Source organism: Patagioenas fasciata, chromosome 5 (genome assembly GCF_037038585.1).
Source record: "Patagioenas fasciata isolate bPatFas1 chromosome 5, bPatFas1.hap1, whole genome shotgun sequence".
Classification (NCBI taxonomy): Eukaryota; Metazoa; Chordata; class Aves; order Columbiformes; family Columbidae; genus Patagioenas; species Patagioenas fasciata.
In genome coordinates, this window is record NC_092524.1 from 64312977 (window position 1) to 64328031 (window position 15055).

The 15055-nt window shown below is 40.3% G+C and overlaps 1 protein-coding gene across 1 annotated transcript in view; it reads left to right on the plus strand.

The window, feature by feature from the left end:
- Window positions 1–15055, plus strand: part of KCNH5 (potassium voltage-gated channel subfamily H member 5) — a 169633-nt gene that overhangs the window by 108666 nt on the left and 45912 nt on the right. The window contains exon 9 of the mRNA XM_065839182.2: window positions 6974–7226. Within this exon, the coding sequence (XP_065695254.1) occupies window positions 6974–7226 (253 nt within the window). The remainder of the gene's footprint in view (window positions 1–6973; window positions 7227–15055) is intronic.

Below are 15055 nucleotides of genomic sequence, written 5' to 3' on the forward strand. Positions count from 1 at the left end.
GGGGAATCAGGCTGCCATTCCTAGAGTGTCCCATCACACAGAAGTATCTGTAAGTGCTGGCTGGATGTCCTCGTGGATGACCGGGGTAGAAGGCTTCCAAGCTTCATGGCCAAAGAGAACTTCTACAAAATTAGGTGTGACAGCTACATACATTTCCCTGCTGAAGAGGGAAGGTAAAAATCATTTGGACAAGTATTTTTTTTTCGTTGTAGAAGCGGGGTTGTTGGTCGTTCCTTGCAGATCGGGACGAGGTGAACAAGAAGTCTTCCCTCGTCTTAGAGTGCTGAGCTGGGACCAGGTACAGTTGCAGTCCACGGTTCTCTGGAGAGCGGTCAGGGTCTCACTGTCCTTCACACGGGTCCAAGAGTGGGGCCTGTCACCAGTGGGGCTTTCTGTTTCACCTTTATGGATGGTATGGATTATTTACCTCCTGTACGCACTGTGCAGAGCCAGGAAGATTGTCCACAGTTACCTCTGCCTGCTGGATGCGTTCATCTTGGGATTGATATGGATTAGACTAAGAAATGCCAGAGCTATGGAACAGCTCATGAGTTTATTTTCTGGGGGAAGGAGTACCCAAGTGGAGGGGTCGGGCATTTTCCTGAGCACTGTCACCAAGGGGATGGAGCTGACAGAGGGGCTGTCATTTCCGGAGACCACATCTAGGGAAAGGTCTTCTCCAGATCTGTTTTCTTAATGCTTTCACCCTTGAATGTCTTTACATAATGCTGCATGTTGGAAAATAAAGCCACCTTCTTAAGAAGCACAAAGTAAAATAATCCATTGATCGACTCCATTCTTGCCAAAAGTTGTCACTCCAAAAGATGTTGTGACTTGAGAGATTATTTCATGTATGCCATATTCTTTCAGATGTTTATTTTTTCTTTCTTTTATTTAAAAAGTTGATTTTAATGATAGAATTCCCTGTTTTCTGCCATCCTTTGCCCCATTAGAAGGTCATGTGATGATTTTACTAGGGGTAGATGTTATAGCTAAATTGAAAACAATAAAACCGTTGACTGTTCTGAGACTTCTACAGCTCTTAGGCAACCTGGGATCTGCTACTTTGGGTTGTTGGTGAATGTTACCAGTGTGCCACAGTGTGTTAGACAAACCAGCAGGCCCCGTGCTGGTGAACCACTTGATTGTTTAAAACACATGATGATGCCTCTCATCTTCCCCTGTTTTTGAGACCTTTAGCCAGATTCTGTCTATGTTGACAGTGCTGAATTTAATCTAATCAAGAGCCACTTTCTAGGGATTTTGATCTTGATGCTCAGTTAAAAAGTGGTTAATTTTGTTACTATACCACTAAATCTAACCATTTTGATCTTGTGTCATTAACAAGAAAACAAGCCAAACTCCACTAATTAGACTTGATTTTTAGATCTCTATTTCTGAGCATTTAAATTCAAGTGACCTTGGATTTTAGTGCAATTAAAATGCAGCACACCATTGCTGCTGAAATTTGATTCTCAGTGCCAAGATACTCAGTGATGTATTAAAGATTAGCCTAATGCATGCAGGGTTAATAACTGCTCAGTTCTATACATCACCTTAGAATTACTTACAAAATTACCTGATTATTACAGGAAAATGCTCTGTGATTTGCCAGTCACCTGTTTTCTTACCTTTGTACCTTTGGCCTCCACCCAGTGCCAAATGTAACACTTCCAGCCAGGTCTGCGGAAGACTTCAGCAGTCGAATGAGCCAATCCTTCTGAAACTCTGAATAGCTTGGTCAGTTGCCTAGAGGGTATTGTGTATTTTTGGAAAGAACTGACCTTTATTATGACAGATGAATATGTCTGAAAATGCATAGTAGCCTTTCTTTGCAAAATAAAAGAGCTATTGGTGGCCTGTAGCTGGTTAGAAGTTAGAGTTTAGTTTATTTATTATCAAAGCTGACAGTCTTTAGTATTTCCAATATGTGTTATGGTTATTCATTTACGAAATGATCCTTATATTCAACCGCTAAGTCTGTCTAAGCTCTTCACTTGAATATCAGTCAATATATCCCTTAGCTACAGCTCCAAGAAAGTGAGAATCCTGTATGCTGAAAGAGAATTGCAAATAGATAACATTCATGATTCACTGGCCCCTGCCCTTTTTGTTAACAAGTCTTAACAGATTCTGTAATATTTGCTAAGCCATTCTGTAGTGTATTCCAGCTGGGGAAGATTTTTTTTTAAATACTTAAACCCACCCTAGAAGATATTGTTTGGACACACTCTTAATCTGTACCATTTTTGTTTCAATTCATTTGCTTTTCTTTGAGTTCTTTATAATCTCTGCTCCCCATAGAATTCTTTGAAATGTTCAAGGGGCTTATCTTAAACTGCCTGAGCATGCTGAGGAAACGGATGGGAGAGGAAAAAAATCAGATGGAATCTCCTTGGGAGGTTTCATTCCCCCTTTACAGGTCTCGAGCTGAAAAGATAGTGAGACGTTTTGTGCCAATTCCCTGTGAATCTTCCAAAGCTGGTTACTGCCTTTCCCAGTCTCTAACAGCAATCAGAAGCTTTTCACTCACCGCCAGTGTTTTATGTATGCCATGGGGTGCTCTAGACATGGCAGCAGTGTTGAGTCTCTGCGCTGGGTGTCGTTGTGTTGGGGTTTCTACCAGCTGGGTGCCGGATGGTGAAGGCATAGCTCAGCAGTTGACCTATACTGACTTTGAGGAGGTTTAATTTTCTGTGCAAAGAAGGGGAGTGATAAATGTTGTTCTCTGCTTTATTTTCTCCTATCTCAGCTTTGTAGTGGTTTGGGTCTTTGTGGATATATGTGTACTGTTCATGTGTGGCATGGAGCCTTGCTCCTTTTCTGGTAGAAACACAGCTTATACAGCCACCGAAGATCTTCCTCTGGGTAGAATCTGACTTTCTCCTTTGATTTTGCACTGAAAGGCAACAGGCTCTTTTCTTTCATGCTGCTTGGATGCATATGGGAAAGCTGACTGCGAAGTCTGTGGCTACGGATTTATTACAAAGCAACTTCGGTAGGAGCACAAGCATCTGGTCCCTGCAGACTTTCTGCTCCAAGTCGCATGCTCCAAAACCATCAGTTAGTAAAGCATTGCAGTCAGCAACCTTAATATCCTGCCTTGCTTATAAAGTACAGGTTTCACTGAGAAAGGTCTTGAAATCTCTAAGGAAATTTCCTCTTCAGGAATTTGTCTTGCTGGTTTTTGATACACTGCTGAAAGAATAGAATACACAGGCTGGAACAAGTGTCCCAGCTGAACTTGGTTCTAATTTAAGGGTTCTACTGGTATGGCATGTTGGAGGCATTTCTCTAACAGCAAAAGAGTAAATGAAGTGTTACAGGATATCCTCTCCCTTAAACTGAAATTCTCTTTTACACCTGTGTGTGCATTTGTACACCATACAGGCTTATGTACAACCATGTTGCTACTAGTTTGTATCTTTTTAGTTGCGCGTTGCCTGAAAAATGTTGAGATCTCAGTAAGAGCATTTCACAATAAGGATGCTGAAGTCTTGTATTGTCAATAAGGGACAGAAGAAAATTTATCTCAATTTGAAGTGCTCATTTTCTGCTCTTATGATCTTTGGACTGTTTTATCATTAGCTTCCAAATGCTTCTATGTGATTCTATATCACATTATGTGTATTTTTTGGAAGCAACAAAATGATTACGAACTATAATCTGTGTCACCAACAACCCCTTTCTACAGTACAACTAATAGAGAAGCTGGTGGCATCTGTGAGACCCCTTCTGCATTCATGACATTGTTATTTGTAAACATACAAAGAAGTGCTGCAAAGTCAGGTTGGAACTTGTGAAGTCCTGTGCTTGGAGCATACAGTAAACATGAAGCTGAAGACTGAGATTGTGTATCTTTCTTTCCTCTTTTTTTCCCTACATATAGCTGCATTTGTCTTTATTATTCAAAGGTCCTTTACCAAATCTTTTAATATTAAGTATTTCTTTTAGTTGTCATCTGTTTCATTCTCTGTTCTCAGACAAGAAAGCTGAAATAAATGATATTTGTTCCTGGCTAACTCTTGGATCATTATTCATTTACTGCTGTACTAGCTGATAAGCGGTATCTCCATACATCTCTTTGCAGTAATATGTCATTAGGAGAATCACTTTATCATGACAACAGAAAATTCCTGAATTATACTTTCTAAGACTGGCTTTTTCTGTGCGATGGAGTTTTTTTCTGTCTTTTCGTATTACGGTGTGTGATGATAGATATGTTTGTTGTGTCTGTAAAAAGACTAATGGTTTGAGTGTTCACTTTTAATAGTCTGTATTGAGCTCTGTATTTGTGAGGAAACAATACGCTGCTTTGCACCCAAGTGACTTTTCTTCTTGAGGGACACAATTCACACTCCATAAAACAAAGGGCCCCACAACATCTCCAAATCTTACAGTAATAACCTCTGCAATATTTTGACCAATTTTTCCTGAAGTTTGGAAACTTAAAAAGTAAAATTTGGAAATCAATCATTTATGAGTGGGCACATTTTTCTAAAGAGCAGTGTTGGAGAATTTGTAGCTCATGGCCTGTTAAGTCAAAAGCGTTTATATTACTGAAAGTATTAAAGGGACATATAAAACTTCTAACCATGATTTAGGCCCAAGAGTAGAAAAAGATGTTGCAAATCATCAATCATGATACAAAAGAAAGCAGAATTTTTCATTAATTTACTATTGAGAAGAAGAAAGATGGCATGTTTCTATTTTATTACAATAATGACAAACTTTCTATTTGATCCAAAAGTAGGGCTGTGGTGAAACAACCATGCTGAAAGGAATTATTTTTTTTTACTGGAAATACTAAGGTATGTCCATATTTCTAATGGTAAATAGAATGGCTCAGGTAAGTATAAGTTTGTAAAATTGATGTTAGGCCCTGATAAAATTATGGAAACGTGATATGGAACATGGTCAACAGTGATTCAGACAAGACATTATTACTGATGCAAATGGTGGTTTATAGTGAATATGTCTTGTCAAATATGTTTATTGTTAATTTTATCATAAAACAGACTTATGCAGGGTGTTTTAATGCATTCTGCACGACATTTTGTTACAGAAAAATAGCCGAATTAATTTATTCTGGGCTAAATCAAATAAAAAGTAGTTATCTGGTAGATCTGGGAAGATGGTTGTAAGTGAGAAATAGGGAAATTTCCAAAGAGATATTGTGCTTCATAGTGTTAAGCACAAGAAGTATCACCTCTCTTGTTTATTCAAGATGAGATCGAGAGGTGACCTGGTCATGGTCTACAAACATCTATATGTGGAAGAGATTTCTGATGATTGCAGGTCTTTTATCTGAGCAACATGATGAGACGTGCTGGCTGTTGGCTGAAAATTTTTTAAAAATCCATTCAGAAACAGCACATTTTAAAAGAGGGAGTAGCTCTCCACTGGAACAACTGCCCTACAGTATTTCAAAACATTAAGTTAAGGCCTTCTACAACTACCCTACATCATTTGAAAACATTAAATTAAGACCTTCTAGGCTATAATTTTACCAGCTATTCTGGGATTGATATGAAAATTATGAGTGCAAGAGGTTAGTGTGGATGGTTGCAGTAGTCCCTTCTAGCCTCGGACTCTCATAGTACAGAGGACAGGAGAATAACTTCTACTTCATCTTTTTGCATTCGTTGTATCTTTGACCACAAGGGAACTTTTATCTATTGACATAAGGAAGGGACCAAATGTTATTATTAAACTAGAAATTGTTTACCATTTTCCTGTTACCTCCCATACCTCTTTTGCATTGAACAGAAGAAAATCGTGGCTTTACTTCAATATTAATATGACCATTTGCTTCAAAGCTTAGGCAGGGTTACCAGAATCTCCCACTGTTTGCTGATATTCAATAGCGGTCAACAGATTGACCCAATGTCCCTGTCTCTCACACTGCCTGCAGAGCAAGCTGCCAGATTAATTCTACACAATGAGAAATTAATCAGTACTATTGATCTGCAGTGTTCTTTACATGAGCCTTGCAGAGTGCTCTTAATCTCATACTCTTTTCTATTATTTATCCTAGAAAACCTTTAAAAGGTTTTATATGTTTTTCAGTGCAATTAGTTACCGTGTGTTTTAGGGTTATGTTAGTGTGTTTAGGAGGATATGCAAATATTAAACACATATTTTACAAACCTAACAAGACCCACAGGTTTTCACTTTCTTTAGGTGTATGTGCGTTACTATTTCAATAGGGAAAGCTATTTAAGGTAAGAAATTAATTGAAGATCTTATTTAATGGATCTGCTATGAAGACATCTTCATGTTTGGAGAACAGTTTTTCATCCACCTTTACCTTTCATAAGGTTTCATAATACTTTCTTTTAGCTCTAATCTCAGGCTCTTTGCCTTTTCTAGTCTGGAAGCCCTCTGGGGCAGGTTACTTATTATATATCTCTTTGGCACTGAAAATAAACCTTAGATGTGTTTGAATACATGTCGGTAAGTGGTCATCTGCATCAAGACTTGTATACTAGGTTTTCTGGATGTGAGCAAAATGTGGTGTTTTCTATTGTGAATGGTCCATCTTTGCATGTCTTCAAGCTCCTTCGGCTCTGAGCGTCTGTTCTGTGCTCCTGCAAGGATTGAGCGTAGCAGCGGGTGGATAATCTGGGCACCAGGTCTGGAGGGATACCCACAAACAGGACGTAGTAGTGCCACCTGCAATTCTGGAAAAAAAAAAATGTGAAAACTGTTAGGAAGGAGAACGGTGTAACAGAATGGTCCCTTCTTCCAAATCACCCTTCCACCTGCAGTGAAAGCAGTAGATGGGTAGAAAAAAACTACCCCAATGCAAGATAAAACTCCCATCCAGAAGCTTTATGAAATAACTGGATGGGTGTAGCTTAAGATCCACCCAGGCAGATCTGAAGATCCATCCATTCAGTTATTTCAGAACGTGGGCGCTGGCCTGGTGTCATATTCTCAGCTGACTATTTTTCACTTTTCTTTTATTCAGGTCCTCTCAATTTGCCCAAAGGACATGAGAGCAGATATTTGCGTGCACCTAAACCGGAAAGTTTTTAACGAACACCCTGCCTTCCGTCTGGCTAGTGACGGCTGCCTGCGAGCCCTGGCTGTGGAGTTTCAGACCATCCATTGCGCCCCAGGGGACCTCATCTATCATGCTGGGGAAAGCGTTGACGCTCTCTGCTTCGTGGTCTCGGGATCCCTAGAAGTCATTCAGGACGACGAGGTGGTGGCTATTTTAGGTACTGTGAGCTCTGTTGAAATGTTTGTGGTTTGGATGTATTTGCCTTCTGCTTAGTTTCAAATATTAACTAGTCTTGCCTAACATCAGCTGGGACTACAGGAGGGTAGCAGTTGTCATAAAGTAGAGATGTCATGTCTCCAGAGATACTGTTCTAGAAGAAAATCCTTCATCTTTTATGCCATTGGGAATGCTCTTTCTGCCCAATATGGCTCACTGGTCATGGTGACAGTATGCCTGAGCAGAAGGGAATGGCATCTGTGTGCTTGACATCTTTTAAATAGCCTGGTAGATAAAATGCACATTGTTTTATATATCCGTCTCTCAGGAGGCTTTCCACATTAACCTGCACACTGGGATTTCCATTTGTCTCTATTCTAGCCAAGAATAACACCTGCAGACAGTCTCTTCAAGGAGGCAAAATTATCACTTGTATTGAACTGGCTTTATAGAAAATAAATAGTCTGATGCAACTATGCAGAGACAGGGATGCACCATCTATCCATCCACAGATGTGAAAAGTCTGAATAATGGGGGACCTTCATGTTTAATCATCCTGTAACTCCGCTCTGATGTCTGGTTTGCCAGCAGTGGGTGGGAAAGAACCTAATGCAGACTCCTTATGAGCTTGTATGGGATTGGGAAAGGTGTAGCAGATGATGAGACTGAGTGGTCAGCACTGGTGTTGAGGCAGGAATCATCCTTAGAGGCAGAACAATGTAGAGGAAGAACTGGTAGCTCTGCATGAAAACCATTCAGAGTCTGTCTTACCTGTTTACAATAGATCCATTTCTTGTAGAACTCATCTCCTGTTCAATATTAGCTATTTGCCTTCTCCTAAACTGGAGCTGTGCCTCCCTGAGGGCAAATCCAGTGGGTGGCCTCATTCTAGGGAATCTCTCACACCCCGCTGGACCTCTCTACTGCCTCTTCCTCCGTGGGTCCCTCTTGTATCTCTTGTGGATGATGGCTTGTGGGAAGAGGGCAGACATGAGGAGTCAATATTGGTCATGAATCAAGGCTTTAGCTCCTTCCCAGCTGGCAGCAAGGGAAAGGAAAGGAGAATTGAAGACAAGCATGTAGCCGAAGGAGGCTCCTGGTGTGTTACCATACAAGCGCATGTACACGTGTATTCCACTGAGGTGGGACTGGGCAATGTGCAGGTGTGTGGATGGGACTGCATGGGAACAGCTCCTGGGAGACACAACTCAGGTCCTCCCATGTAAAATATAACAAGGGCAAGTGTAGAGTATTGCATCTTGGTAGGAACAACCCCAGGTTCCAGTATAAGTTGGAGAATGACCTATTAGAGAGCAGCGTAGCAGAAAGGGACCTGGGAGTCGTGGTGGACAGCAGGATGACCATGAGCCAGCACTGTGCTATATTCAGATGTGAGGCCATTATGGTGAAAGCTCCTAAATCTACAATTTCCATAGTAAAATATTCCTTGTACTTCAGCTCAGTGGATCATTTCATTTTTGTTATTAATCTCAGGGATGATTACTTATGTTTGCTCACAGCTATTTAAAAAAGAAAAGCTTGAAGAGAAAGTAGCAGCATTTAAACAAGTAAATGGTTTTCTGAATATTACAAGGAAAACAAACAATGAATATGTAATTTACTGAGCTAGAACTCATTGCTAATTGGATTACATACAAAACTTTATGGCATTTAATAATGGATATTGTGTGTTTGGAAAGACGGTATGAACTTTTTGTTTCTACCTTACAGATATGATAAATCCAGTATCTGTGTTATTCTCCACTTGGCTGGAGAGACCTTTAACCATATCTAGTTAAAGTGAATTACCTTTAATTACCAAAAGTGCCTTTGATTCTGCCACAGCTGCTGATGGGCGATCCCTTAACTCAGAGCTACATTCAGTGTGTACTACAGGGTTTAGCAGAATGTGTAAATTTAACTTAAAGCAAGATAAACTTCTTCCTCTGGTCATAGACCATGCTGAAAAGCTTTTTGTGCTCTGGCAGATTATATAACAGAATAGTAAACTGAGTAATTATGAGGTGTTGTGTCCTAAAAATTCACTGGTGAAAGAAATTGTCTCCCAGATGTAGTTGAAAAGACATTTATAGTGGCAGCTGTGACAACTGAAATAGTGTCTGTAGATCAGATGATGAAGAACATAATTTGTATCGAACTGCTCTGTTTTGAGAATTTTGATCACAAGGAAAGTGAATCTACATAAGGGAGAGACCAAGTTTAAAAGCCTCTGCCTTATATGAAAACCTCTGTAGCCTGCTTTGAATACTCCAAGCATCTGCTGTCACACTGGGTTTCTTAGGGAAAGTCAGCTTATGGGGTTGTACTACCAGTCTGTCCATCTTCCCCATCCCCAGCAGTAACCTAGGGTGGAAATTGGATGAGTGTCCTTTGGAAACTTGTCCTCATTAATTCCCTCTATGGAAGTAGGACATGCTCTCTGGCAGCCTCTGCTCCTTGCCTAAGTTTGCTTTGCAACTACTACTTTGCAGTTACTGATGTAGTAGTGTGTGGTTATTTAATATGGTAGTGTTATTTGCCTTGCTTAAAAACAGAGAGGTGTGTTGTCCTTTTTTTTTTTCTTTTTTTTTTTTTACCATGTTCACCCACAGATGGAAGTTTTGATGTATTCTTATATGTGAAATATCCTAGAAAAGTGCATCAGGTAGGAACACCAAAGCAGATTAAGACCATGTGTCTTCCATCTCTTACATACATGCTTCTGTCCAAAGGGCAGGGCTCCATCCTCCCTCACGAATCACTCTGTGATATTGCTCCTTTTTCCCCTTCTCAGTCTTCCCTTATCACATTCCCTTCCCTTGCACCCCTGGGGAGTTGGCACATCCAGGCTCCTTGCCTGCTGAAACTGTCCTCAGGAGCCTTGGCATCCCATCCAGGTGTTTTCTGCAGGCTGGAGACAGTCATCTTTTTGTTCAGCAGCAGTTTTCCCAGTTTTTCATTTCTTGTGCGTGAAAGCAGGTGAAACCCAGTGATTGACAGGGCAACTTGCAGCACTGTGACGTTTTGTTCTCCCCTAGTTTGGTTTTGTTTTCATTTGTGCCTAATTAAATGCCCAGCTGCTGCAGTAATCAGCATTACAGGAATCAGTACAGCAAGAGAATGAATCCAGTTGCAGATCCGCAGTTTATACAATTCATTAATGAAGATACCCAGGTGCCCCATTACATTCTCCTCATGAGTTATCTCCATTTCTCGAGGATGATTTCTTACCTTTTGCAGGTACTGACTAGTGCTGTAGCAGAGAGCGCACCCCGTGCAGAGCTGGTGGGATGGGGTGCTGCTTCTCTGGAGAAAACAAGATCCAGTCATTTTAACATAACTCATCTGCAGTTGCCAAGATAATGGAGAAGGGCAAACAGTCTCGTCTCTAATTATCAAAACTTTCCTAGCATGCGAGGTGACCCTGAGAAGACACATCAGTAATTTTCCACAGTCTCAAGCAGGAATAAACAATTTAACTGCCACCGCTCTGCATGGGGAGGTGTTATCAGCGGAGAAGTCTCAGGAAGGACCAATGGTTTGAAGTCCCCCAGGCTAATGAAATGAGGCATCTGCTAGCAGAGGGCAGCTAGTAACTCACCCTGTTGCAATTAACCTGAATTTGCTCCTGGCGAGGACTTTCTTCTGAGTGGCGAAGCCAACCAAGTGTCTCTGGAAGCTGTTTTCCAGCTCCTGCTATTTGCACAATTGACTGTGTAAGTTGTACAGTAACTTAAATCAGGCAGATTGACTAACAAGGTTTAAAGAAGTCGTTTCGCCAGCAGAGAAATAATGACCCACCATGTTCAAATGTTGATTGTAGGAATTGATCAAAAATATTGCTCAAACTGCATAGTGATAAAAATATATTGAGCAGTGAAATCCTGGTGGGGGCTGCTGCTGAATGAATTCAATTTTGATAGTCAAGCCAAGATGAATATAGATTAGTAGCTCATGTTTCAGTGACACCTAGGGTCCTGATCCCGTATGTATCCAATTAAGTTGTTATTTGCCTTTATATGTTACATGTTAATTCTCAGCGTGTTCCGCCTGTGGTCCCAGTGCAATAGGTGTTTATTGGATTTATTGTTTTTAGGCAAAACAAAGTTTCACTTATTAAAGGTCTGCTTCATGAATTATTTCCAAATGTTTGGTGCGGGAAGGGAATATTATGCAGTATCAGATTAATTAAGGGAACCAAGAGTGCAAGTGGCATTCTTCTTGAATTTGGTATGATAGCTGAAAATGGGGATGAGTCTTTTTCTGCTCTTAATTTTGCATGTGATTGAAGGCCAAGAAGTTAACTTTCCTACCAGATCACACAGGGCAGAGTTCTTTAGAGGCTGAGCAAGGAACAACTCCTGTTTAGGTGAGCAGAAGACCCAGGCACTCCATAGCTCTCGTCCATGGGCATTGGTGATTTGATGTTTGGAATCCATGGGTCAGCTCTTTGAATTTCCTTTGGGTGATAAAGGTGGGCGTGTGCTTTGTGCAGGACAAGAACTGACTGTGTGTGATGCACTGTATGACATAAAAACTGTCACTGCAACTCCATGTCATAGCATTAGTAGCTAATTCTGTGATTTTAATTAGTTTAGTTGCAGTTTGGGTTACTTCTCAAATGGAATGAAGGTGACAGAATTTGCCCATATGTCAAATCGGCTCTTGATATTTTATACTGAACTTTTTTGTTGTTGTTTTTCATGTGACGTAAACCAAGGCAGACTAATTGTGAGAGTTGCACCTGGTAGCAGTTTACTAAACAGCTTGAGTCCTATTTCATCTATAGGAAAAGTCTCTTTTGTTCCAATGAGTTAAAAGCTCTAAATTAACTAAGAGGAAAATGATTCATAAAGGAAAGGTAGGTGGTTTTTTTTCAGCTAGTAGGACTGTAGTAATTAAGGTGGTGCAGGCTGTTTTTTAAGTACTGAATCTCCAAAGTGTGTTGCAAAATACTTGAAGGATTAGTGATCCAAGAACAAATGCAATGTGCATCTCCGCACCCTGCAATTCTTAAATACCTGCCTTGGAATAAGTAATATCTGGGCTGGCATATGTAGTACCATGTAAGATTTAGTCCTACTGACGCTTGTTCGAAAGTGTTATTACCTCTTCTTGACAGAGTTGAAAGGAATGTTCAATTTTTCACATTATTTTGTAAATTTAAAATATTTTTGCCTCTATCTATGTGATAGTTAACTACAATAAGAAGCATCAATCTTAATTTAGTGCCAGCTGGTATGTTGTAGATGCGATCTGTGGCTTCCAATGTCAGAAAGATTCCTTTCACCGAACTGAAATGGTTTTGAATTAGACCTGCATGCTTCACTACCAAACCCAGGAACTAAAATGTCAGGGGCAAGGCAGTGCAAGAAAAGAAAACTTATTTAAAAAACATATGATATATTTCTTTTATATCAGCCTAACAGTTTGAGGCAATCTAGTTTGCCTTATGAGTTTTGAAGGTGGTGGGAATGGTCATACTTTCAAGTTTATTTCCTCAGTCAGGAAGCACAGAAACTTATTTCTGTATAAAATCAAAATGGAGATATCCTGTCTCCAGGAGCTAGGGCTTCTAGAAAAATAAGAAGTACTAGGAGACTTGTACTAAAAGTGAGAGAGGTGGAGAGGATAAACTCTTCACTAGCAGGAGAATATCCATATAGACCTTTTGCTCTTGCAGCAGTCCTGAATGCTGAAAGAAAAGTGAATTTCTTTTGTGTTTTTAGATACAGATGAGGTAGGTTGCACTGTGTTAAATAATGCAAAGTACCTTTGCCAGCATGGACTTGGATCTTAGTCACAGTCTCCTGTTATTATTTCTTTGCTACTATTTTGACAATCTTTGAAATGCTAAAAATGCTGTTTTGTCGTATCGTTCTTCCGTTTCACATGTTAATGTGCTGTTCTGTAGAGCTGGATTTCTGATTGGTCAACTCTGATCTGATTTTCAAGGGAGTTCTGGCCCTTCTGGATGCTCTGGGAAAGGCTGAGGTTTCGGCTAAAACATTGACAGAGGCAAGAAGCCTTTGCTCACAGTCTTGTAGACATCTCTACACATCTCTCTGTGTATATGGGAAGCAATGATATTCCAGCTGCAGGAGACAACTGATGAATTTGCACCGCTACGTCATTCTCATCTTCTCCAGATCCCCTCTTCAGATATAAACAGTTCTATCAGCTAAGTCCAGAAATCCTGCCAGCCCAGTAACCTGTCTCCAAAAATGTCCAGTAGCAGATGTGCAGGATAAAGTAAGAAGATAAAATAAGCAAACAGTGATACCTCCCCAGAATATTCCCCAAACCACCATTAAATAGTGTTTCAAGGTCTTCCTCACCCAGAGGGAAATCTTTTGTGTTTAGTACCCTCAGATGAATTTTATTCCATTAATACATCCCATAATTTTGTAGAGCTATGCAACCACCCCTGATGTCCCATGGCAAGGAGCTGCAGAGCTCGCCTGCTCGCTGAACCATCACAGAACCGTGTGTTGCTCTGGGTAACAGGAGCCGATTCCCTCCTTGCTCATTGGATTTGTGCATCAGTTTGAGATACTCTGAAGCCAGAGTTTTCACTGCAGATGTATAGATACAGGCAGATGTATTTGTATGACTATACATACCAGTATATGTAATTATGACTGCAAGGATTTGATATTTGGTCATGGACCTCCACCTCTGTGCATGCTACCATCACTTCATGGCTTTTGGTACCTGAGCTGATAAGATGAACATTCTCTTTTTACTGATTCTGCAACAAAATCAACCTTTGCTTTTTGTAAGGAACGGGAGAATTGAGTGCTTCATGATGGAAAGTCTACATTATTCATCACATCTGCCTTTTGCTAGTGTGACTGATGGGATTTTGGACATGTTTTAAAATGGGTGGAAGGGTAGCTGGCCTGTTAGCTAAGACTGCAGAGCACAGAAAGGCACCTTATCACCTTAAATCTTGGTCCCTTTTATGTGTTTTTCCTCAGTGCTGTTTTTCACTAAGAACAAATTCTTTCACTGCCTGTCCATGCTTTCTCCTAAAAGCCCCATCAAGTTTCATGTCTACTCAGACGTTTTTTAGCTCAGTTTCTGTCCCCATCTGGAGAAGGATGAATTTTGCCTTTACATAGATATATATGGGTTCTGAGATGCTGTTTAACGAGAGTCTTTCTGAGTCCAAGGACTTTTTCATTCCCTTTGCAAACTGGGGAGTTTCATAAGGCCTGAAGACTTTTTCTGCCTGAAAGATCCGGGTGTAAGCTGTTGTCTCACAAATTGGCAAATGGTGCAAGGCTGTGAAGAACATCTGCCCCCTCACTTCTGTATGGGACAGTTACCGTAATATAAAAGATAGAGTAGTGTACAGAAATATTGTAATGTATTACATAGTTATATACCATATGATTGTCTCTAAATATATATCCAAACCTGCATGAATATATATGTATGTTTTATGTGCAGGGATATGTACATAAAATACCAGCAAATTTTTGTCCATGTTTAGGATGATGCTAATGTAGCTATTTCAGTAAAAATGATGCTTTTCACCAACATCCTGCACATGGCTTCTTGGTTTCTCTGGTTCTTTCACTTCCCGGATCCTTACACCCAGGTTCCTGCCGGCTTTAATCCAGCAGGATCCAAATCCTGATGCTCCCTTTTCCCTTTCTTCATACCAAGTGCAAAATATATGCAAACAATTCCCACTCTAATTGTACAGCAGTTTTTTTTTTTCACCAGTGCCTCCTGTGAGAACAGGGGCAGGAGGACTTCCAAGAGCTTCACCTCCATTCAGGAGGGGTATTAGAATCACAGAATCATGGAGTCATTTTGGTT